This window comes from Bos indicus, chromosome 29, assembly GCF_029378745.1.
Source record: "Bos indicus isolate NIAB-ARS_2022 breed Sahiwal x Tharparkar chromosome 29, NIAB-ARS_B.indTharparkar_mat_pri_1.0, whole genome shotgun sequence".
Lineage (NCBI taxonomy): Eukaryota > Metazoa > Chordata > Mammalia > Artiodactyla > Bovidae > Bos > Bos indicus.
Window position 1 is genome coordinate 48891503 of NC_091788.1, and position 21741 is coordinate 48913243.

At 56.7% G+C, this 21741-nt stretch overlaps 1 protein-coding gene across 1 annotated transcript; it reads left to right on the forward strand.

The window, feature by feature from the left end:
• The first annotated feature begins 18001 nt into the window (after positions 1-18001).
• MRGPRG (MAS related GPR family member G) lies at positions 18002-20583 on the forward strand. The gene is made up of 3 exons (XM_070782813.1): positions 18002-18162; positions 18386-19394; positions 20572-20583. The coding sequence occupies exons 1-3, from the start codon at positions 18002-18004 to the stop codon at positions 20581-20583; spliced, it is 1182 nt and encodes a 393-aa protein (XP_070638914.1).
• Positions 20584-21741: the final 1158 nt, after the last annotated feature.

Sequence of the window (21741 nt, forward strand, 5' to 3'; positions counted from 1 at the left end):
TGAGCTCCAAAGCCAACACATCATCACACATTGATGATGGCAGAAAAGAAGTGGAGAAAAACTCTGGGCTCCCCATGGCAGAGCTGGATAGCTGGCTGAACTCAGCCCTCTCCTATCAGTTTGAAATCAAAATCATTTGCTGTTTCTATTGTCTGAGGTGGTGCCAGTGGTAAAGAACCTGCTTGCTAATGCAGGAGGCATAAGAGACACGAGTTCAATCCCTGGGGCAGGAAGATTCCCCTGAAGTAGGAAACAGCAGCCCACTCAAGGGTTCTTGCCTGAAGAATCCCAAAGAATAAAATACATAAAAATTTAAAAAATTTAATAAAAAAAAAGATCTGAGCAGAAATAAATGAAAAAGAAATGAAAGAAACAATAGTAAAGAGTAATAAAACTGAAAATTGGTTCTTTGAGAAGATAAAATTGACAAACCTTTAGCCAGACTCATCAAGGAAAAAAGAGAGAAGAATCAAATCAACAAAATTAGAAATGAAAAAGAAGAGGTTACAACAGATAATGCAGAAATATGAATTATAAGAGATTATTATGAACAACTATATGGCAATAAAATGGATAACCTGGAAGAAATGGACAGATTCTTAGAAAAGTTCAATCTTCCAAGACTGAACCAGGAAGAAATAGAAATTATGAACAACCTAATTACAAGCACTGAAATTGAAGCTATGATCAAAAATCTCCCAAAAAGCAAAAGCCCAGGACCAGATGACTTCACAGGAGATATTCTATCAAACATTTAGAGAAGAGCTAACGCCTATCCTTCTAAAACTCTTTCAAAAAATTGCAGAAAGAATACTTCCAAACTCATTCTATGAGGCCACCATTATCCTGATTACCAAAACCAGACAAAGACAACACAAAAAAAGAAAACTACAGACCAATATCCCTGATGAACGTAGATGCAAAAATCCTCAACAAAATTTTAACAAACAGAATCCAGCAACACACCAAAAAGCTCATACACCATGATCAAGTTGGGTTTATTTCAGGGATGCAAGGATTCTTCAATATATGCAATCAATGTGATATACCATATTAACAAATTGAAAGATTAAAAACCATATGATAATCTCAGTAGATACATAAAGAGCTTTTGCCAAAATTCAGCGCCCATTTATGATTAAAACTCTTCAAAAAAATTGGCATAGAAGGAACCTACCTCAGCATAGTAAAGGCCATATATGATAAGCCTACGGCAAAAATTCTCAATGGTGAAAAACTGAAAGCATTTCCCCTTAGATCAGGAGAAAGACAAGGGTGTCCACTTTCACCACTGTTATTCAACATGGTTCTGGAAATCCTAGCTACAGCAATCAGAGAAGAAAAAGAAATAAAAGGAATCCAGATCAGAAAAGAAGAAGTAAAGCTTTCACTGTTTGCAGATGACATGATACTGTACATAGAAAACCATAAAGATAGTATCAGAAAATTACTAGAGCTAATCAGCGAATTTAGCAAAATCAATACACAGAAATCACTTGCATCTCTATATAGTAACAATGAAAAATCAGAAAGAGAAATTAAGGAATCAATCCCATTCACCATTGCAACAAAAAGAATTAAATATCTAGGAATAAACTTACCTAAGGAGACAAAAGAACTGTACACAGAAAATTGTAAGACACTGATGAAAGAAATCTAAGATGACATAAACAGATGGAAAGATATTCCATGTTCCTGGGGAGGAAGAATCAATACTGTGAAAATGACTGTACTACCAAACACAAACTACAGATTCAGTGCAATCCCTATCAAATTACCAATGACATTTTTCACAGATATAGAACAAACAAAAAAAAAAACAATCACAAGTCATATGGAAACACAAAAGACCCCCAATAGCCAAAGTAGTCTTGAGAAAGAAGAATGGAGCTGGAGGAATCAACCTTCCTGACTTCAGATTATACTACAAAGCTACAGTCATCAAGACAGTATGGTACTGGCACAAAAAAACGGAAATATAGACCAATGGGACAAGATAGAAAGCCCAGAAATAAACCCATGCACCTATAGGTACCTTATTTTCGACAAAGGAGGCATGGCTATACAATGGAGCAAAGGCAGCCTCTTCAATAAATGGTGCTGGGAAAACTGGACAGCTACATGTAAAAGAATGAGATTAGAACACTTCCTAACACCATACACAAAGATCAACTCAAAATGGATTAAACACCTAAATGTAAGACCAGAAGCTATAAAACTCTTAGAGGAAAACATAGGCAGAACACTCGATGATATAAATCAAAACAAGATCCTCTATGACTCACCTCCTAGAGTAATGGAAATAAAAACAAGCAAGCAAGTGGGACCTGATTAAACTTAAAAGATTTTGCACAGCAGAGGAAATTATAAGCAAGGTGAAAAGGCAACCCTTGGAATGGGAGACAATAATAGCAAATGAAACAACTGACAAAGGATTAATTTCCAAAATATACAAGCAGCTCATACAACTCCATGCCAGAAAAAAAACAACCCAATCAAAAAGTGGGAAAAGACCTAAACAGACATTTCTCCAAAGAAGACATGCAGATGGCTAACAAACACATGAAAAGATGTTCAATATCACTCATTATTGCTACTGCTGCTAAGTCGCTTCAGTCGTGTCCGACTCTGTGCGACCCCATAGACGGCAGCCCACCAGGCTCCCCCGTCCCTGGGATTCTCCAGGCAAGAACACTGGAGTGGGTTGCCATTTCCTTCTCCAATGCATGAAAGTGAAAAGTGAAAGTGAAGTCGCTCAGTCGGGTCCGACTCTAGTGACCCATGGACTGCAGCCCACCAGGCTCCTCGGTCCATGGGATTTTCCAGGCAAGAGTACTGGAGTGGTATGCCATTGCCTTCTCCTCACTCATTATTAGAGAAATGCAAATCAAAACTACAATGAGATACCTCACACCGGTCAGAATGGCCACCATCAAAAAGTCTACAAACAATAAAATGCTGGAGAGGGTGTGGAGAAAAGGGAACGCTCCTGCACTGTTGGCGGGAATGTAAATTGATACAGCCACTATGGAAGACGGTATGGAGATTCCTTAAAAAACTAGAAATAAAACCACCATATGAGCCAGAAATCCCACTCCTAGACGTATACCCTGAGGAAATCAAAATTGAAAAAGACACATGTATCCCATTGTTCATTGTGGCACTATTTACAATAGCTAGAACATGGAAGCGAGATGTCCATTGACTGATGAACGGATAAAGAAGTTGTGGTACATATACACAATGGAATATTACTCGGCCATAAAAAGGAATACATTTGAGTCAGTTCTAATGAGGTGGATGAACCTAGAACCTATTACACAGAGTGAAGTAAGTCAGAAAGAGAAAGATAAATATTGCATTCTAATGCGTATGTATGGAATCTAAAAAAATGGTATTGAAGAATTTATTTTCAGGGCAACAATGGAGAAGCAGACAGAGGACAGACTTATGGACATGGGGAGAGGGGAGGAGAGGGTGAGGTGTACGGACAGAGTAACACGGAAACTTACATTACCATGTGTAAACTAGAGAGCCAATGGGAATTTGCTTTCTGGCTCAGGAACCTCAAACAGGGGCTCTGTATCAGCCTAGAGGGATGGGATGGGAGGGAGATGGGAGGGAGGTTCAAGAGGGAGGGGATGTATGTGTACCTGTGGCTGATTCATGGTGAGGGTTGACAGAAAACAACAGAAGTCTGTAAAGCCATTATCCTTCAATAAAAAATAAATTAATTAAAAAAAACCTACATGCACCCCAATGTTCATGGCAGCTCTCTTTACAGCACCAAGACGTGGAAACGGCCTAAGCGTCTGTCAGTAGATGAGTGGATAAGGAAGATGTGGTTCATTTATGCAATGGACTATTACTCAGCCAGAAAAAAAGAACAAAACAATGCCATTTGCAGCAACTTGGATAGACCCAGAGATGATTACACTAAGCGAAGTGAGTCAGGAAGAGAGACAAGCGCCGTATGAGATCACTTGTGTGTGGAATCTGAACTATGACACAGACGAATTTATCTGTGAGACAGAAACAGGTTCCCGGACACAGAGAACAGACTTGCGGTCGCAAAGCGGGAAGTGGGGTTGGGGAGGGATGGGTTAGGGTGTTGCGATTGGCAGATGCAAACTGTTATATGTAGGGTGGACAAGCAACAAGGCCCTACCGTAGAGCACAGGGAGCTGCATTCAACACCCCGGGATAAACCAAAGTGGAAAAGAAGGTGAAGGATCTACGTACAACGGGGCCACTTTGCTGTAGGCGGAAATTCACACAGCACTGTAAATCAACCATGCTTCCATAAAGTCACACACACACATCCTTCACACACACATCCTTTCCTGGATTCCGCTGTGACTGCCAACCTTCTCACATCTAGGGAAGCCTGACCTGACCAAAGTTCTCGGCAGCCGTAAGAGGCTCGCGTTTATATTCTAGTATGACTGTGGCCAATCAGAATTTGTTATCCAGGTCGAGACACTATTATGATTGGTAAGTTGATACCAGATGCATTTAGCACATGGAACAGAACGCAGGTGATCATACTAATCTGACTTTTGCAAGGCATAATTTCATCACTTCCGCTCAGTGCTTTCAAATTCTGATGCTGGAGAAGACTCTTGAGAGTCCCTTGCACTGCAAGGAGGTCAAACCAATCAATCCTAAAAGAAATCAATCCTGAATATTCTCTGAGAGGATTGGAGCTGAAACTGAAGCTCCAGTACTTTGGCCACTTAATGCAAAGAGCCGACTCACTGGAGAAAACTCTGATTCTGAGAAAGATGGAGGTGCTTTGGAGAAGGGCTCTGTAAATGCTCGTCTCTTCCACTGTTATTCTGAGAAGTAACAGAGCACAACACGCTTGTGAAATTCAGAAGAATTTTTCCTGGCTTAACTGCCGTCCAATAACCAAATCAGTGGCTCTCAATCAAGGGGCATTAGGACAGCCATTTGTTTTTAAAAAACTTACTCCCAATTATTTATTTACTTTCTCCCAACTAATTATTTTAAATTTTTTTCAACTATTGATGCTGAAATTTTTCAAACCCACTGAAAAATTAAAATAGTACAAGAGAATGCCTACTACATGCTTCTCTAGCTTTACTTAGGGTTCAGCTTTTTGCTCTCTCTTTTTTCTCCCTTTCCTTCTTTCTCTCTCTGTCTTTCCCCCCTCCATCTCTCTGTCTGTCCCTTGCTGTCTCTCTCTTTCCCTCTCTCTCTTTCTCTCTCCGTCTGTCTCTCCTCTGAGAGTGAGTTGCAAACATCCGGACACTTCACACATTTGTAAATCACTCACCGCGTGTCTCCTAAGAGCTGGAGCGCCCTCCTATCACCCAGAGTCTGAGCATCTCACGCGAGCTCTGATCTGGACACCCTGTTCTCATCCACGTGACACCCCTTGACTGTCCCCAAGATGTCCCCTTCACAGCTGTCCTTCGTTGTCTGTAGTAATACCCTCATCCTCTTTTTATTTCATAACACGGACATTTTTGAAGAGCCAGGCCCGTCACTGGGGAGGAATTTTTTAAATCTCACCATGAGTTTTTGGTGACACCTAACTCGACCCTGAAGAGTCACCTTCCTTCTCAAGACAGGTTTGCACAACCCGCTGGCTTGCTGGGCTGTGGATACAGTTTTTCATGTCTTTATCGTGTGCCTCTCTTTTCTCACCAATGTCAAAAATATCCGGATTGCCTGAAAATCTTGAGATGGGCCAGACCCATGTTTCCTCAAAATTAAAATGCACCCTATGAAAGTGGGCTGCCCCAACCCTTGACCTGACAACCCAGACAAGCCAGACTTTCCCAGGAGGTTTTCAGATGGACAATATCTCTCATTTCAACTCCAACCGGGAAATGGAAGGCCGAAGACCGAACGTACGATTTTTACATTACTTGAATTAGCACATCTTCGGAGTCCATTCATCATGTGACAGCTGGCAGTCTGGGTGTGCTGGGGCGTGTGGGTCACAGCAGCCACCTTCAGTGGCTTAGAGTCTGGGTGTAGGAGCATCTGAGACATGTGGTCCTTTCTCTTGGCTAAACACTGTTAAAGGAGCAATTGAGAAACGTCCGGACGACAGCTCTCCCGTGTTTATTTCCTCTCCCTGGCAGACCTTCGTCCTGCATTTGTGCAGACCGACGCTCAGCTCAGGCTTGAAGGAGCTGGGATTCCATGTGCAAGCTCACATGTGTGTGCACGTGTGTGCAGCCCCTGCCTCCCGCACCTGGGCAGCTCACACGCTGAATCGGGCAGAGATGGGAGCAGGGCGGAGCGGATACTTGCAGTTACAACGCAGGGCCACGTGGGTGCCACGCTGCCGGGCTGACGCGGGGCTGGGGCTGGGGTGGTTCGTGGAGAAGAGGTCCCTTCCGTAAAGCCCTGGACCCTCCAGCCTCAGCCTTGTGGCCTCGGCCTTGGCCCCTCCGCACCTGCTGCTCCATCCAGGTCACCTTTTGCGCTGAAGCGTCTGCAGGGCCCAGGCCCCCTTGGGACAGCCCAAGGTCAGGCTGACGGCAGTCCAGACATGACAAGCACCCGCGCGCCCCTGCCTTGATGTGCAGTTCAAGGCCCATGGTTCTGGCCGAGTCCACACTGTCCCCTGCCTTGGGGCACAGACCATTGGGTCCTGGGGGGAGACTGACACTGGCCTTTAATTCCAGAGGACTTGGGCTGTCCTCCCGGCTGGAGCCCTGGGCCGAGCAGGCAGCCAAGCCTCCAGGCTCCCCCAGAGGTAAGGACACCTTAATTTGTCACCTCCCTGCCCTGCCTGCACCCCTCTGACCTCAGACACGGCCTGAGCTCAGCCCAGGTCCTGAGTCAGGCTGGGAGAGGACACAGCTCAGGGTTCAAGGAAGCCACAGGGCCAGTGCCCACCTGAGCCCCCATCGCCAGGGCCCTAGGATCCCTGGGAATGTTTTGGCCAGGAACAGGCTCAGGCAGCCAGACGTTCCCGGGAAGGATGGAGGCGCTGCCCGCTCCTCAGGGACCAGAGGGGAGGCTGCTCGGGGCGCAAGGAAGCGAGTCAGCCAGGGGCCAAGGGAACGCCCGCGGCTCCCCACCAGCTCCGGATGGAAGGTTTGAAATATTGTTCTTTTCATCGGGTGAAACCAGGCTCACTCCTCAGCTATTCAATTATCTCAGAGGTTGGACAAACACCACAAAAACATTCAACCAAACCCATGAAACCAGCCTTCTTTTCATGGCCTTGCTCCTGGCGGGGCCGGAGGCGGGGAGGGAGGCTGGGAGGGGAGGGGGTGGACCCTGTGGCTCAGGTGTGTGGGGCCCGCAGGACTCGGAGTCACACCGGAATCCCGTCCACACCCCCTGCAGGCCAGAGCCCTGCCTCCCAGGGGCCGCATGCTGGGGCACGGAGCTCAGGGACAGGGTGAAGAGACTTTGGCTCCAGCTGGGGCTTTGACCCCCACCCCGGGTGGACCCCGCAGACCAGGGGATCCAACTTGGACTGTAGGCAGGACTCACTGTCCCAGAGAAGCAGGGTTGGGGCAAGTGGGCTGGACTCCGCTGCCCGCTCACCCACACCCACCCGGGGCTGTCATTTCACCCTCTTCAAACAGGAGGCGTCGGAGAACTGGGCGTGTGAGCAGAGAGGGAGACAGCGGGCCCGCAGGGCGGCTGGCGCTGCTGAGCTCAGGGCCCTCCTGGGGCCTTCTGTCCTGGAAGGGGGCGGAGCAGGGGGCTCTGAGCCCAGCCTTGGGTGGCAGCAAGTCACCAGCACCGGTGTGGGGGTCCCTGCTCAGCAGCCCCCACCGTCCCACTCCTCACCACAGCTTCCAGCCCTCCGTGAGACCAGAGAGCCCACTGCCATCAGGGAGGGAGGGGAGCCCAGTCTGAGCCCCGGCACCCAGCCAGTCTCTGGGTGGAAGCAAGCCTCAGCCCGAGTCCTGCCACCTCACCAGGAGGAGCCTTGGGCTCCAGGTGCTGGTGAGAACGCGGCCAGGCCAGGAGACCTCAGGGGGCGGGATGCCAGCCTCCACGAGGAGACGTGGCCCTGGCCCGAGCCCACTTTCTGGGAAGGTGGGTTCTCCACGCTGTCACCCTGCCCTGCCCTGCTCCCCAGGCGGACCCTGAGGGACTAGGGGGCACCCTCAGTAGTCAGAGGTGTGCGTTTTCATGCTCCTCCGTGTCCTCTGTCAATCTCTCCCTCCCCAAAAGATGGGAGTGGAAGGTGGAGGTGCATCAGCTGTGCGGGGGTGATCGCTGGCCTCCCGCCCTCTGTGCTGGGTGGTCCTTGGGGCTGCGGCTTAGCTGGGTTACTGGGGTGAGGCACAGGGCTGCGGCTCAGGGCGACTGGATTTATGGGGGTCCCAGAGCTGGGACCCCATCATGGGCAGACACGCTGAATGCTGAGGTCTCCGCCGGCACGCAGGAGCTGCCCCAGGGACTCAGGACTCACTGCCGGGGAGGGTGAGGGGCAGGTGAGGACGGGGCATGGGCCGAGCGAGGTTTCCTAGGGTCATGACCTTGCCGTGACCCTGTGAGCCAAGGTCATGACCTCAGGGTCGTGACGACATGGGGAGGCCCCCAAGGATGAAGAGCTGCTTTATAAGGATGACAAATGTGACGCTGGGCCTCTCACGGGCTGTCCCTCCGAGGCCACGCCACTCGTCGGACATGGGGGGCACCCTGCTCTCACTCTGAAGATGCAGGACTTGTCCTGAGGATCAGAAACACTGCAAGAACCGGGGAGCTCCAGTGCCCGCCTGGCCCAGCGCCCCTCCCCACAGAGGGGCCCCAGAGATGGGCCTCGTGCTGAAATCCCCTCTGCCCTGGGCCCTGGAGGGGGCGGCAGGCTCAAAGCTAGCAGTCAGGGCAAGTGGGAGTGGTCCCGCCTTCCGCGGGGGTCTCAGCCCTCCTCCCCGTCACCACCCAGCTCTTGGCTCTCGCCCCCTCAGGTGTGGGGAGGAGGGGCCTGGAACCCCCAGAAACTCAGGCACTGCCCGGGCTTCCTGAGCCCTTGGGCCCTCCCGCCCTGACCTTGAACCTGCCTGATGACGGAGCCGGGAGACCCAGATGGACAGCGTCCCGATAGCCCAGGAGGAGGTGCTTTCAACCGCATGGTCTGTCCCTCAGTCAGACCCTGGGCCCGACGGGCTGCGGGGGCCAGACCGGTCCTGCGACGTTCAGCTGCAGCCTCTCCAGGGCCCCCTCGGCGCCTGCCTCTGGGCGTGGCCTGTGCCAGTCTCGTCTTCCTCGGGGCCACGCGCTGGCCATGGTCCCTAACTTGCTGCCTGAGCAGCTGACCTCCCGCCCTCCGTCCAGACCGGCCCGGCCGCACTGGGACCCTTCTGCTGTGTCCTGGGCGTCATTCTCCCCCCGGCCACCTGACCACCTGCCTGTGCAGCCTCACCCGGGCCTCTGCCGGCCGCCGCCCCTGCCGCTCAGGAGCACCTCCCAGGCTCCTCAGGGAGTACGGTGCCTGGGCTATGCTGGGGGTGGTGTCCTGCCCCAGACCTGCAGGGGTGCTGCTCGTGGCGCCGTCCACCCCAGGGTGTCCCCCTCGGCCCTACCCGCGTCCCTGTGTCTCCTTCCGCACCTTCTTCTCTGCGGAAATTGCGGGCACATGGCCCCCAGCTCCACCGCTGTGGCCCATCTACCTCTGCCCACAAACCCCTCACAGGGGCCCCCCTGCAGGTGCTGGGGGTCAAGGCCGAGCTGGGGCGCAGGAGACAGGCCTCCCACACGGGGGCCTCCTCGTGGGAGTGACGGCTAAGGCCACGGGGCTGGGCAGGGGAGGTGGCCAGGGTTGTACCAACCACAGTTACCACACACGTGACTGGGGGGGCTGCCCGCCTTGAGGGGTGCCGGGACCAGAGGCTGGGTCAGTGAGACCCAAGGTGGTGGCCTTTGCTGGTGACCAGGTCTCGTGTCCCTGGAGATGTCACGTCTCCCCTTGCACACAAGGATCATCAGGAGTGGCTGCTGGAGAAGTGGCTTCCAGCCCCGACTACACTGGGGTGGGGTCTCTGGGGTGGGGGTCAGCAATATGCATTTGGAGGAAACTGCCCAGGTGGTTCTTATGCCCAGGACATGCAGGATGCCCCGCGGACTCTGTTCCAGGTGAGGAGAGCCAGGGAAGGCACGGGACCGCGGCCAGCCACCAGGCAGACACACAGCCCAGTCCACCCCAAGCCCACCTTCCCTGCTCCCCTCCAGCCTCCACACAGCTGCAGCCAGCAGAGAGCATGTCTCCCGTGAAAGCTACGATGACCCTGGAATTGAAGCCCCACTTAGGCGTGGGGGAGCATCACTTTGCTGTCCAGCAGAAATTAACAAAAATTGTCAATCAACTCTATTTCAATAATTTTTAAAAAAAACATACATAAGGAGCATTTTCTCCGAATTCTAGACAGCATATTCAGAAGCAGAGACATTACTGTGCCAACAAAGGTCCGTCTAGTCAAAGCTTTAGTTTTTCCTGTAGCCATGTATGGATGTGAGAGTTGAACCATAAAGAAAGCTGAGCGCCAAAGAACTGATGCTTCTGAACTGGCGTGCTGGAGAAGACTCTTGAGAGTCCCTTGGACTGCAAGGAGATCCAACCAATCCATCCTAAAGGAAATCAGCCCTTAATATTCATTGGAAGGACTGATGCTGAAGCTGAAACTACAATACTTTAGCCACCTGATGCAAAGAACTGACTCACTGGAAAAGACCCTGATGCTGGGAAAGATTGAGGGCAGGAGGAGAAAGGGACAACAGAGACTGAGATGGTTGGATGGCATCACCGACTCAATGGACATGAGTTTGAGCAAGCTCTGGGAGTTGGTGATGGACAGGGAGGCCTGGCATGCTGCAGTCCATAGGGTCGCAGAGTCTGACATGACTGAGCAACTGAACTGAACTGAAGGAGCATTTTCTCCAAATTCTACACATGAATATAACTCTGACCCCTAGCCCCTAAGCCTCAGGGATGGAAGGACATTGATCTCCGCCATGATTGACCCTATCCCTCCCTAGTCGGGGTGAGGGTCCAGACTCTTGCCCAGAACCGTGGTGTCCTGATCTCAGAGGCGCCCTCCCCCTGGTCATCACCCCACGAGGACTGTGCTGGAGCCTGTATCCTGGCCGGCAGGGTGCCTTCACCCCAGCCTCCCAAGTGTCCCAGGCAGTTTGGGTCCAGGGATCCTGTGAGGTGGGAGCCCCCGAGGCTGGGGCCACTGCTCCAGGAGCACTGTGTAGCCCGCGCTTGGGGCTTTCCCACCTCTCGGGGCCGACGGGCATGGCATGGCACAGCCCTCAGGGTGGCAGAGCTCCTCGCCCCGCCTCCAGAACGTGACTGTCAACCTCCATCACTCCACTTGGGGAAACGAGGCTCAGAAGAGGAAGTGGCCTCAAGTACCACCTTCAGCCTCCAGATACAAACCTCCCCCAGGGGCAGGGGAGAACCCAGGAGAAAAGCAGGAGCCGGCCGTCCCCTCCCGTGGACGGCCCCCCAGGAAATCCGCTTTCAGCAGAGTCACCGATGTGTTTGGCTGTGTCGAGTCTTTGTTGCGACACCCGCGCGCTTCATCACTTCTCGTGGGAATTTTCGTTGCAGCCCACGGACTCTAGCTGCTGTGCGTGAGCTCAGCGGTTGGGCTGTGCGGCCTAGTCGTCCCACGGCACACAGGGTCTTAGTTCCCGGACCAGGGATTGAACCTGCGTCTCTGCATTGCAAGGCAGAGTCCTAACCACCAGACCACCAGAGAAGTCGCCTTGGGGATCCTTTTAATAATGTGGGAAAGTCCTCCCACCTTATGGATGGGACCCCACACTGAGGCTGAGTCGCTGCTGGGCCCCCACCAGGGAGGCAGAGCCAAAAGTGACCTCAAGAGGCCCCAGCACCCCCTGCCGTGTCTGGGGCAGACACAGCTCAATGGCTTTCAGACTCTCCCTCCCTCCTGGAGGGTCCACCCCCAGCACCCCGGGGTTTGGGGGGTTCTCAATTCCTCCTTATTGGGCTCCATGAAGCAGGGGCTCCTTCTGCAAGGAGCCCCAGAACTGCAGCATTCTCTGGGGTCTCTCTGGACCCCTGGTCGTGGGTGTGGAAGCAGGTCACACAGCAGACGTGTGGCCCAATGGCCTGAGTGGCTGCGAGGCATTCTCTCTGCCGGGATCTCACTGCTTAGCCCCTGTCTTGTAATCTGTGGGACCCCAGGACTCTGGACCCAGACTGCTAGAGCCTGGACCCTGGAACCTGCAGGCTCCCCCAGGCAAGTACACCTTAATATCTCATCGCCCCACCCTGCCCACACCTCTCTGACCTCAGGAAAAGCCTGAACTCAGCCCGTGTCCTGAGTCAGGCTGGGAGGGGAGACAGCCCCAGGTCCCAGGAGGCCGGGGTCCCAGGGCCAAAGGCAGTGACCACCGATCTCCCACCCCAGGACCCCAGAACTGTTCTGGCCAGGACAGAGTTCCCAGGAACAGGTATGTCACTGCTTGAGCAGGCAGAGAGACATTCCTGGGAAGGGTTTGGACACTGACCTTCCTCAGGGACCGGAGGGGAGGCTGCTCAGGGCACGAGGCAGCCTGTGAACCAGGAACTGAAGGAGGTAACCCGGCACCCCCCACCCCATCCCCAGCCTGCATGAAGGTTCTAAGTCATCATTTGTTTTTATCGTGTGGGGCCACACTCACTGCTCAGGTATTTAATTATCTCAGCAGTTGGAGAACAACAAAAATAGTCAACCTAAAATATGAAATCCTGCCGAGTTTTATCTTTTTTATGAATTGCACAATTCTTCCAGAACCCCTGGACCCTTTGGTGTCTGAAAAACACCCCACCCCGACCCCCGCTGCCCTGTCTGGGATGTGGGGAGGGGGCTCAGCTGGAGCCGCCGCTCTTAGCTCTGTGGACGACAAGGCTTCTGCAGAGTGGTCCTGGGCTTGGTGATTTTGTGAACTGGTGCTTTGAGAGAAAAGGCCTAATTCTTTAAAACCCTTTTGGCAGTCACCGGAGTCATAATAAAGATAAGAAAAGCCAATGAATGCCAAGTCTGTACTATGCTGGTCACGGGGTCGAACATGTAACATGCGTGACATCATGTAAATGTCCGGAAGGGACATCCCTTCAGGACAGAGAGCTGAGTGCTGGCCGAGGGGGTCTGGTTTCCCAAGGAGGGGGCCGAGCTCCCAATCCAGAGTCCTCTGCCCCCTTTCCCAGGGCAGGAGGAGTTAAGCAGCCCCTTAGAAGCCCCTTGATCAAATGGCCTAAGAGGTAAAGAATCCGCCTGCAATGCAGGAGACCGGGGTTCGATCCCTGGGTCGGGAAGATCCCCTGGAGGAGGGCATGGTAACCCACTCCAGTATCCTTGCCTGGAGAATCCCATGGACAGAGGAGCCTGGTGGGCTACCGTCCATGGGATCGGAAAGAGTCGGACACGGCTGAGCAACTAAGTACATACACACAGGAGCCCGTTGGCATGCGAGACCCCAGGTCGGAAAGATGTCGGCTTCAGGGTGCAGACGGCCCGCTCGCTCCATCCCGCGGTTCTCAGCTCCCACCCGCCCCAACCGCGTCTTCTGTTTTCTGGGTTTCCCACACTGCCTCCTGACCCCACAGGGGCTGCGCCTCCCTCAGTGAGCAGCTTCCTAGACAGCAAACCGCTGCCCACAGCTTTGCGAGTGAAACCGACCAGCCACAGCCCACACCCGCCACACACCATCAGCTGCAGAGGGGGCAGGTCCAGACAGCCAGGGACAGACCCTGTGCCCCAGAGCCCCCAGGGGTGATTCAAACCAGCCAATCCTGAGCCCACTCACCCTGACTCACCCCTCCCTTCCCACGGAAACCACAGTTAAGCCTCCGGCCCACACGGTCCCCTCCCTCTGCCGCCTGGCCTCATCACGCTTCCCCAGGTGGGGGTTCCTGGTGGCCCCCCTCCCCTGAAGAACTTGAATAGCACTCTAACCTCTTGCTGTTGCTATTCAATTGCTAAGTCACCTCTGACTCTTTGAGACCTCACGAACAGCAGCACACCAGGCTTCCCTGTCCTTCACCGTCTCCCGGAGCTTGCTCAAACCCATGTCCATTGAGTTGGTGATGCCATCCAACCATCTCATCCTCTGTTGTCCCCTTCTCCTCCTGCCTTCCATCTTTCCCAGCATCAGACAGCCTGGACACAGGCCACCGGCTGTGAACAGGCTCAGGAGACACAAGTCCAAACAAGCACACTGGTGTTTGGGCGACGGCACAAGCCGCTGGCCTCCAGGCTCCAGGAATAGCCCGCAGCTCTGAGAACTGCTGTGTGCTTCGGGGAGAGCGGGGGAGGGGCTGGCTCAAATCCCTCCCCACCCGCTGAGGTCTGCTGCTCTCAGCGCCGGGCCTCGGTTTCCCCATCTGCAAGCAGGGCCGGCGGCATCTCAGAGACACTTGTGTCATAAACGAGCTGCTCCGTGGAGAGCAGACAGCGTGTGACGCGCGTCGCAGGAGTGGCCAGGGCCAAGGCCCCCAGTCGGGGCAGCTAATGACGACAGATGTCTTCTCTCACTGTCCGCAGGGCAGAGTCTGAAGTCTAGGTGGTCCAGGGCTCCAGGGCGGGGCCTTCCTGCCCTTCCAGCCTCCGGGCGCTCCAGGCGCCCCTGGGCTTGTGGCTGCAGCTCTCCAGCCTCTGCCTCCGTGGGCACGTGGCCCTTCCTCCATGTGTCTTTCCTGTCCTGTCTCTTATAAGGACACCTACTGCGTTCAGGGTCCACCTGGGTGATCCGGAATGACCTCATCTCAAAGCCCTCCCTTCTTCCCAGTGAGGTTCCAGGGACCGACAGGTCGTGTCTCCGGGGGCCCCGTCAGGCCCAGGACACGCCCCGCACAGGTGTGTGCTGCCGTTGCTGCCAACATGCCGAGAGCAGACGCACCTCCCGAGGCTGCGCTGAGAGCTTGGTGTGCACCAGGCCCCCCTGGCCGCCGCGGGCAGAGACCACGGGGCGGCGGTGGGACACAGGGCCAGCGCTGCAGAGAAGAGGCGGGGGACAGGAGGACAGGGAGGGCTGGGGTGAGGCCTCGGGTACCGAGGGCGTGGCGGGCTGGGGTGAGGCCTTCGGTACCAAGGTTGGGACGGCTCGTGGGAGAAGGCGACCTGAGCAAAGGGGAGGGGCAGCGGAGAGCATCCTGAGACCTGGGGGCGCACTGGGAGGGGCGGGGCCGGGCCCTGCTTCCTGGGTCTCCCCACGCAGTGATTCACACCTTACAGCCACGAGCAGAAACTTTCGCAGGGGCTGGGGACCGAGGCTCTGCCAGGGGTCACAGGCCGGAACCCTTGCTCCACAGGCTGCGCCTCTGCTACAGAAACGAGTTCAGAGCCAAACCCGTGAACTGGAAATATTAGGATGTGAACTGGGAGACCAGGATCCACACTGTATAAAACAGGTAACTAATGAGAACCTATTGTCCAGCACAGGGAGCCCTACTCACTGCTCTGTGGTGACCTGAATGGGAAGACATACAAAATAAGGGGACAGGACTTCCCTGGGGCTCCAGGGGCTAAGAATCCTCTGCCAGCGCAGAGGGTAGGGGTTTGATCTGCGGTCGGGGAAGATCCCATGTGCTACAGAGCAGCTGAGCCATGCGCCGCAGCTCCTGAAGCCTCAGGTCTTGAAGCCTCGGCTCCTGAAGCCGCAGCTCCTGAAGCCGCAGCTCCTGAAGCCTCAGCTCCTGAAATTCGTGCTGTAGCAGCTCCGCAACCGGAGAGTAGCCCCTCTCGCTGAGACTGGGAGAATGCTCTCGCAGCAGCAAAGACCCAGAGCAGCCAAAAGTAAAAAAATAAATACAATTTTTTTTTTTAAGAGAGGGGATGTGCATAGAAACATGTGGCTGATTCGCCTTGCTGTGCAACAGAGACTACCACAGCACCGTGAAGCGACAAAGAGAACGTGTCGGCCACTCAGTCACGTTTGATTCTGCGACCCCATGGACGGTAGCTCCTCTGTCCACGGCATTCCCCAGGCAGGAATACTAGAGTGGGTAGCCGTTTCCTTCTCCAGGGGATCTTCCCAATCCAGGGACTGAACCTGGGTCTCCCGCACTGCAGGCAGATCCTTTACTGTCTGAGCCACCATAAAGCAACTATACCCCATTAAAAAATTATTTTTTAAAAAAAGAAAAAAAAATGCTGACAAACAGCTTCTCTACACATGACTTCTGACTTGCGATCTGAGTCCCCAGGGCCGCAGAACAGCCCACGGAAAAGGCGAGTCTTTGGCAGGACCAGCTCAGGACACGAAGCTTGGACAAGTGTTTTAACCCCTAAGGGTCAGTGAGCAGCTGGGACCCGCGGGTGTGAGGCTGGCAAGTGGACAGTCGGGATGGGTCCTCAAGAAAGGGGCCAACATCTGCAGGCCCGACCGCCCAGAGCAGGACTGCCCAGGGCCCACCGTGGGGTCCAGCCCTAGGCCGGGCACGAGCTGTCCGGGAATGGTCAGGCCACAGAGAGGGACACTGAGGCCTGGGGGGGTTAGGTCCTTCCGCCCAGGCCACACGGCCAGGCTCCTGCCTCACTGCCGGTCTCCCACACACCAGGGGACCGAGGAGCCAGCTTGGCCTGAGGAGCACCCCCCCAGATGTGAGGTCCAGCCCCCACTGGATCGGGGGCCCCAGGAGGCCGCTTGCTGCCGTCCACGCACCTCATATGCTGAGGAGGAATGGCAGGGCTGGCTCACACAAGTACATCGCTGTCTGAGCTCATCCTGTGGACGGGAGGGAGGGGCCCTCCCACTTTCAAGAAACTGGCCGGGAGCCTGGGTCCAGCCAGTTGGGCCCCGGGGACACAGGAGGATTTAGGGCCTGGGAGGAGCCCCAGGCGACGGTGAGCAGCTGAGAGGCGCCCAGTCAGCAGGTAAGAAGCCTTGGGGCCCCTGCACCCAGCCCACCTACTCTCCCCTGCCGGCTCTGGACTCCCCTGAGGACTTTCGGGCCTGGGAGCTGGGGTAAGGATGGGGAAGCAGACGGCGGATGCGTCATTTACAAGCCAGGACCCTGTGCCCTCATTTGTATGTACCGGGCAGGTGTGCCCGTTCTGAGAGCCAACAGGACAGCCGTCCAGGTAGCCCCTCCACTCCTCACCGCCTGCCGGGGCCAGAGCCCCCCCTCCCAGCGCTGGCCCTCACCCTCCACCCGGCTCAGCCCCTGGGGTCCCTCGGAGAGACCAAGGCCCCGAGAGGGGCTCAGCACAGTCCCCACCATGACCCCAGAGTCCAGCCCGGCTCTCTGCGTCCCCTGACACGACCAAGCATGCCCGTTCCCCGCTCATGGAGATCCTGCGGAGGGTAAAGCCAAGAGACCCCGACCCACCCCGCTAAGCCCCGCTCCTGGGCGCAAGGAGAGCCACACAGAAGGAGCAGGCGAGGACCCCGGGCTGGGAGGCTGGGAGGGTCCCAGGGGGCTGCGGAAGTTTCCAGGGTCCTAAAGGAGGCAGACCTGGGTAACAGGGGCGGTGAGGATGGTCCAGGCAGAGGCACAGGCTGGCCGGGGGGCACCTAGGGGAGACCCCGAGGTTGGGAGGCAGGCTGTCCACCCCCACCGTGTCTCTGGGTGTCTCTGTGTCTCTTCGTGTCTCTTTCACTCTCTGGGTGTGTGTCTGTCTCTCCCCGCATGGCTCCCTGACTCCTCACCCTAGGCTGACAGCCGCTGCGAGGCTGAGAACAAAGGCCAGCATGGACTCTGCGGGGAGCGGGCAGAGGGAAGGGCACCTCTGAGACCCCGCATCGGGGTCTGCCTCCCCTGCCCCTAAGGGGCTGGCAGCAGATGCTTGCACTGGTTTCTCCTGAGGACCCGGGGCATCACCGCATCCCCAAGGTTGCCAAGGCTTCGGAGCTGCACGTGGCCAACCCGCCTGCAGCGGGAGGAGCCGGCTGAACTCCTGCCCGGTCCGGAGAGCCAGGGAGGCTGGGGGTGCCCTCAGCCTTCTCTCAGCCTCCCAGCCTCCCACCGCCCCCACAGTACAGCTCTCACCCCCAGCCCCGCTGCCCACCCTCCATGGCCAGCACAGGACTGAGTGTGCTCATGGCGACCGCTGGTCTGCGCCTGGCTGACCCTCTGGGGCTGGGGTCCAGCGGGAGCGTAGTCCAGCCTCTCCCCACATGGAGTCCCCGAGTCGTGTCCACATGGGCGCCCCCTTTGCCTCGAGTCCTGTCCAGTCGATGCCGACCTCTGCAGCGACGTTGGTACGCGGCTGTTTGTGCGTTTAGTCTAACCATCCAGCCAGGGGCAGGACCACCCACCTGGTCGGAATTCTCTTCTCCCCGGATCAGGCATGTCTTACGGAATCCTCCTTTTACCAAGAGGTCGGGGGGCCTGCAGGGCTGGGCGCTGGCCTGGAAGGGGCCGTCCGGCGGCCTCGGGATGCGCCTGCGTACTGACAACTCGACATCTGTCACTTCCCTCCAGGGTCCTGCCTGCCAGCCGCCCAGCCAGCCAGCCAGCCAGCATGCTCGGGATCTGGGGGACCTTCAGCAGCGTGGTTTTCTACCTCACCCTGGCCGTGGGCCTCGGGGGACTGCTGGGGAACGCGCTGGTGCTCTGGCACCTCGGCTTCCACATCAAGAAGGGCCCCTTCGCCGTCTACGTGCTCCACCTGGCCGCCGCGGACTTCCTGTTCCTGGGCTGCCAGCTCACCTTCTCGGCCGTGCAGGCGGCCCTGGGCTCCGAGCACAGCCTCTACTTTGCGGTCACCTTCGTGGCCTTCTCCGTGGGCCTCTGGCTGCTGGCGGCCTTCAGCGCCGAATGCTGCCTCTCCGACCTCTTCCCTGCCTGCTACCAGGGCTGCTGCCCCAGACACACGTCGGGCGTCGTCTGCGGCCTCAGCTGGGCCCTGGCCCCGCCGGCCGTGCTGCTGACCGCCGATGCCTGCGGCCTGCTGCGTGAGAGCATGCGCCTGCTGGCCTGCCTGCGCTACCACGCAGCCAGCGTCGCCGGGCTGCTGGCCCTGGCCTGCGCGGCCTTCGCGGCTGGCCTGGTCCTCCTCGTCTGGGGGGCCTGCTGCTCCCAGCGCCAGCGCCCGCGGTTCTACGGCGCCGTGCTGGGCTCCGAGCTCCTGCTGCTCGTCTGCGGCCTCCCCTACCTCCTCTGCTGGACACTGCGCCCGTACCTCCCGAGCTTCCTGCTGTCCACCTTCTTCCCGCTGGCCACCCTCCTGGCCTGTGTCCACTGCAGCGGCAGGCCCCTCATCTACTTCATGGTGGGCCGGCAGCCGGGCCGGCGGGAGCCTCTGCGGGTGGTCCTCCGGCGCTCCCTGGGGGAGGGCGCCCAGCTGGGGGCCGGCGGGGTCTCCCTGCCCGTGGGCCGCGTGTGGGGGCCGCCCTGGCTGCCCCCCACCCCCCATCCCTTGCCAGACCCTCCAGGACTCCACGTCATTGCCCGGCTCACTCAGTTTGGGGACCCAACGGCTGGGTGCCAGGTGAGAGCCGTGGTCTTGACTCCCCGCCCCTGGCCTGCAGGGGACAAGGGCAGCCCGAGGACCAGGCCAGAGACATAGCAAGGAGGCGGGGAGCCCCCAGACTGGGGTGAGGAGGGGCACCCCAGCTCCCGCCTCCTTCCCACCTTGCCACCAGCTGAGGCAGGAGTGAAGAGGACACGGCCCCCCCAAGGCCTACATGGGGAGCTGGGCAGAGGGGAGCCGGGACACTGGCTGAGTGAGGGGCTGTCCTCACTGAGGCCCAGCCCCCCAGGGGACCCCTCCCAGAACCTTCCCTGCAGTCTCCCCACTGGCCACCAGATGGCGCGGCTTCCCCACCAAGTGCGCACAAAGCCCGTGGGCAAAGCGGGGGTCACTGCAGAGCCAGGTGCCCCCTCAGCCCTCCCCTGCCCCTCCCAGCCCCGGGGGTCCTCGACACCTGCTGCCTGGAGGGTGCCCTTGCCCCCCACCCCCATCTTCAGCTTCCCCTCCTCCAGGGAATCCTCTGCTCCATCACTCCCCGCCCGTCCCTGCCCACCTGCCGCAGACCATGCCCCTTCCCCTGCCAGCACCCCACCCCCAGGGCTTCCCTGGTGAAGAAGGGGAGGGAGGGAGGGAGACTGATGGTGGACAGACCGGTACATGAGTGGATGGACGGATGGTGATGTGGAAGAGCGAATGGGAGGGAGGAGGAAGACAGCTGACGCCATTCCTTGCAGCTTCCAAAGTGGAGATCCTTGTATGTGTTTCTGATGATATTTTAAAATGATACTTCATGGTCATTGTCAAGACTTTCAAGTCCTACAGAAAACATTGAAAAGCTAAGTCACCAAACCTTTTGGACTTAGAGGGAGGCACATGAGGCATAGAACCCTCCAGCCGTGTTCATTTTTGTGATGGAGACCCACAGAAATTTCAAATTTTACCAAAGATGAAGACATTCTATACCTGCTACATGAAACCTGTTACAACACCAGGAGATTTGTTTTTTAAAAGTTGTCCCTTTTCCACTAGAAAAGGCATGTGCTGCTCATCCTTGGGACTTTGGAGAACGCTAAGGAAAGGAAAGAAGACTTACCTGGACCCCGTCCCGGCCCAGAGACACTTCTGCAGGTTGTCCATCCTTCCTGGGGTGGACAGGACTGTGGCCACCCCAGGTCCTCCCACCTGGTCTCCCCAGACAGTGCCCTGAGGACTGGATGATTCCAGCCAAGGGAGTCCATGGCTCTGACAGCCTAGCAGGCTCAGGAAGGAGGGTCAGCGACCTCAGCCTTGGCTTTGGGGGTAAGATGGGGAGAGGCCGTCCATTCTTGGGACCACTTCACGCTGGACCCAAGGAGGGGTGTGGCCTCCTTCCTAGAGTCCCTGGAAATGCGATGGGGGGGGGGGGGCAGCCTCAGAGATGCGCCAACACCAGCCTCCACCTCTCCCAGACCCAGGAAATAGCTGCGGGGCCCCCTGAGGGGCCGTCCATCTGCGTGCCGCCGGCAGAGACAGATAGGCAGCCGGGCAGCTGGCAGTGTCTGGGGTGCGTGATGAGCAGCCCCGTCTGGACAGATGGGCAGGGCCGGACCTCTGTCCCGGAACACGCTGCTGGGGAACGGATGCCAGCCTGGGCCCTGTAGAGCCAGCGCGTCCCCAGTCCCGGAGACGTGACGCCACCGAGAGGGGCCTGCAAAGGCAGGACTGGGCTCCTGGCCCTCTGGCGTCTCTCCAGCCGGGTGACCTCCGGAGAGTCTCCTGACTGCGGGAACCTCGTCTGCAGAAGGAAAAGCAGAGTAGCATCTCCGACCTGGACTCCCAGGAAGGAGGCAGGAGGCCAGGCTGGTGGAGGGCGGACCGTGACCTTCCTTCCTGACCTTCACGGTCAGCCGCGTTGCCTCTGCCATCTCCAACTCCGTCTCTGGGCAGAGCTCCGTGTGTCCCCAGCCCTCCCTGACCTTAGCACAGAAACCTGGCTGACGGCTGGCACCACGCCCAGCCCCCGGGGCCTGTCCTCCTGTCTCTCTGTCCTGTGACACTGGGAGCTTCCTGGCAGCGGGCGCCCTGCTCTCAGCTCTCCTGGTGCCCGTCCGCCCAGCTGAGCATCTGGGGGGGCTCCTCCCCCCTCATGCTGGGCTACATGTGCTCGTGCTCGTGCTTGAGCCTCAGTGTCCGCGTGTCTCATCGGAAGGCGAGCTCCTAGGGGGCGGGGTGGGGGCCGTCTCCCTGGGCTGAGACCTGGATGGCTGGGAGGAGCAGCCTGACAGGCATTCGTGGGGTGGGCGGACTGGTAGATGGGTCAGCGGGTGATGGCACAAACGTGGGATCCAGTGAGTCAAGGATGTGGCTGAAATGTAGCGCCACTCAG

What these genes read in the sequence shown, in the direction of transcription:
- MRGPRG (XM_070782813.1), top strand. Translation starts at nt 18,002, where the DNA reads ATGGCGACCGCTGGTCTGCGCCTGGCTGACCCTCTGGGGCTGGGGTCC. An exon ending in CGACCTCTGCAGCGACGTTG is followed by an intron (nt 18,163 to 18,385) that starts GTACGCGGCTGT and finishes ACTTCCCTCCAG; the next exon opens with GGTCCTGCCTGCCAGCCGCC.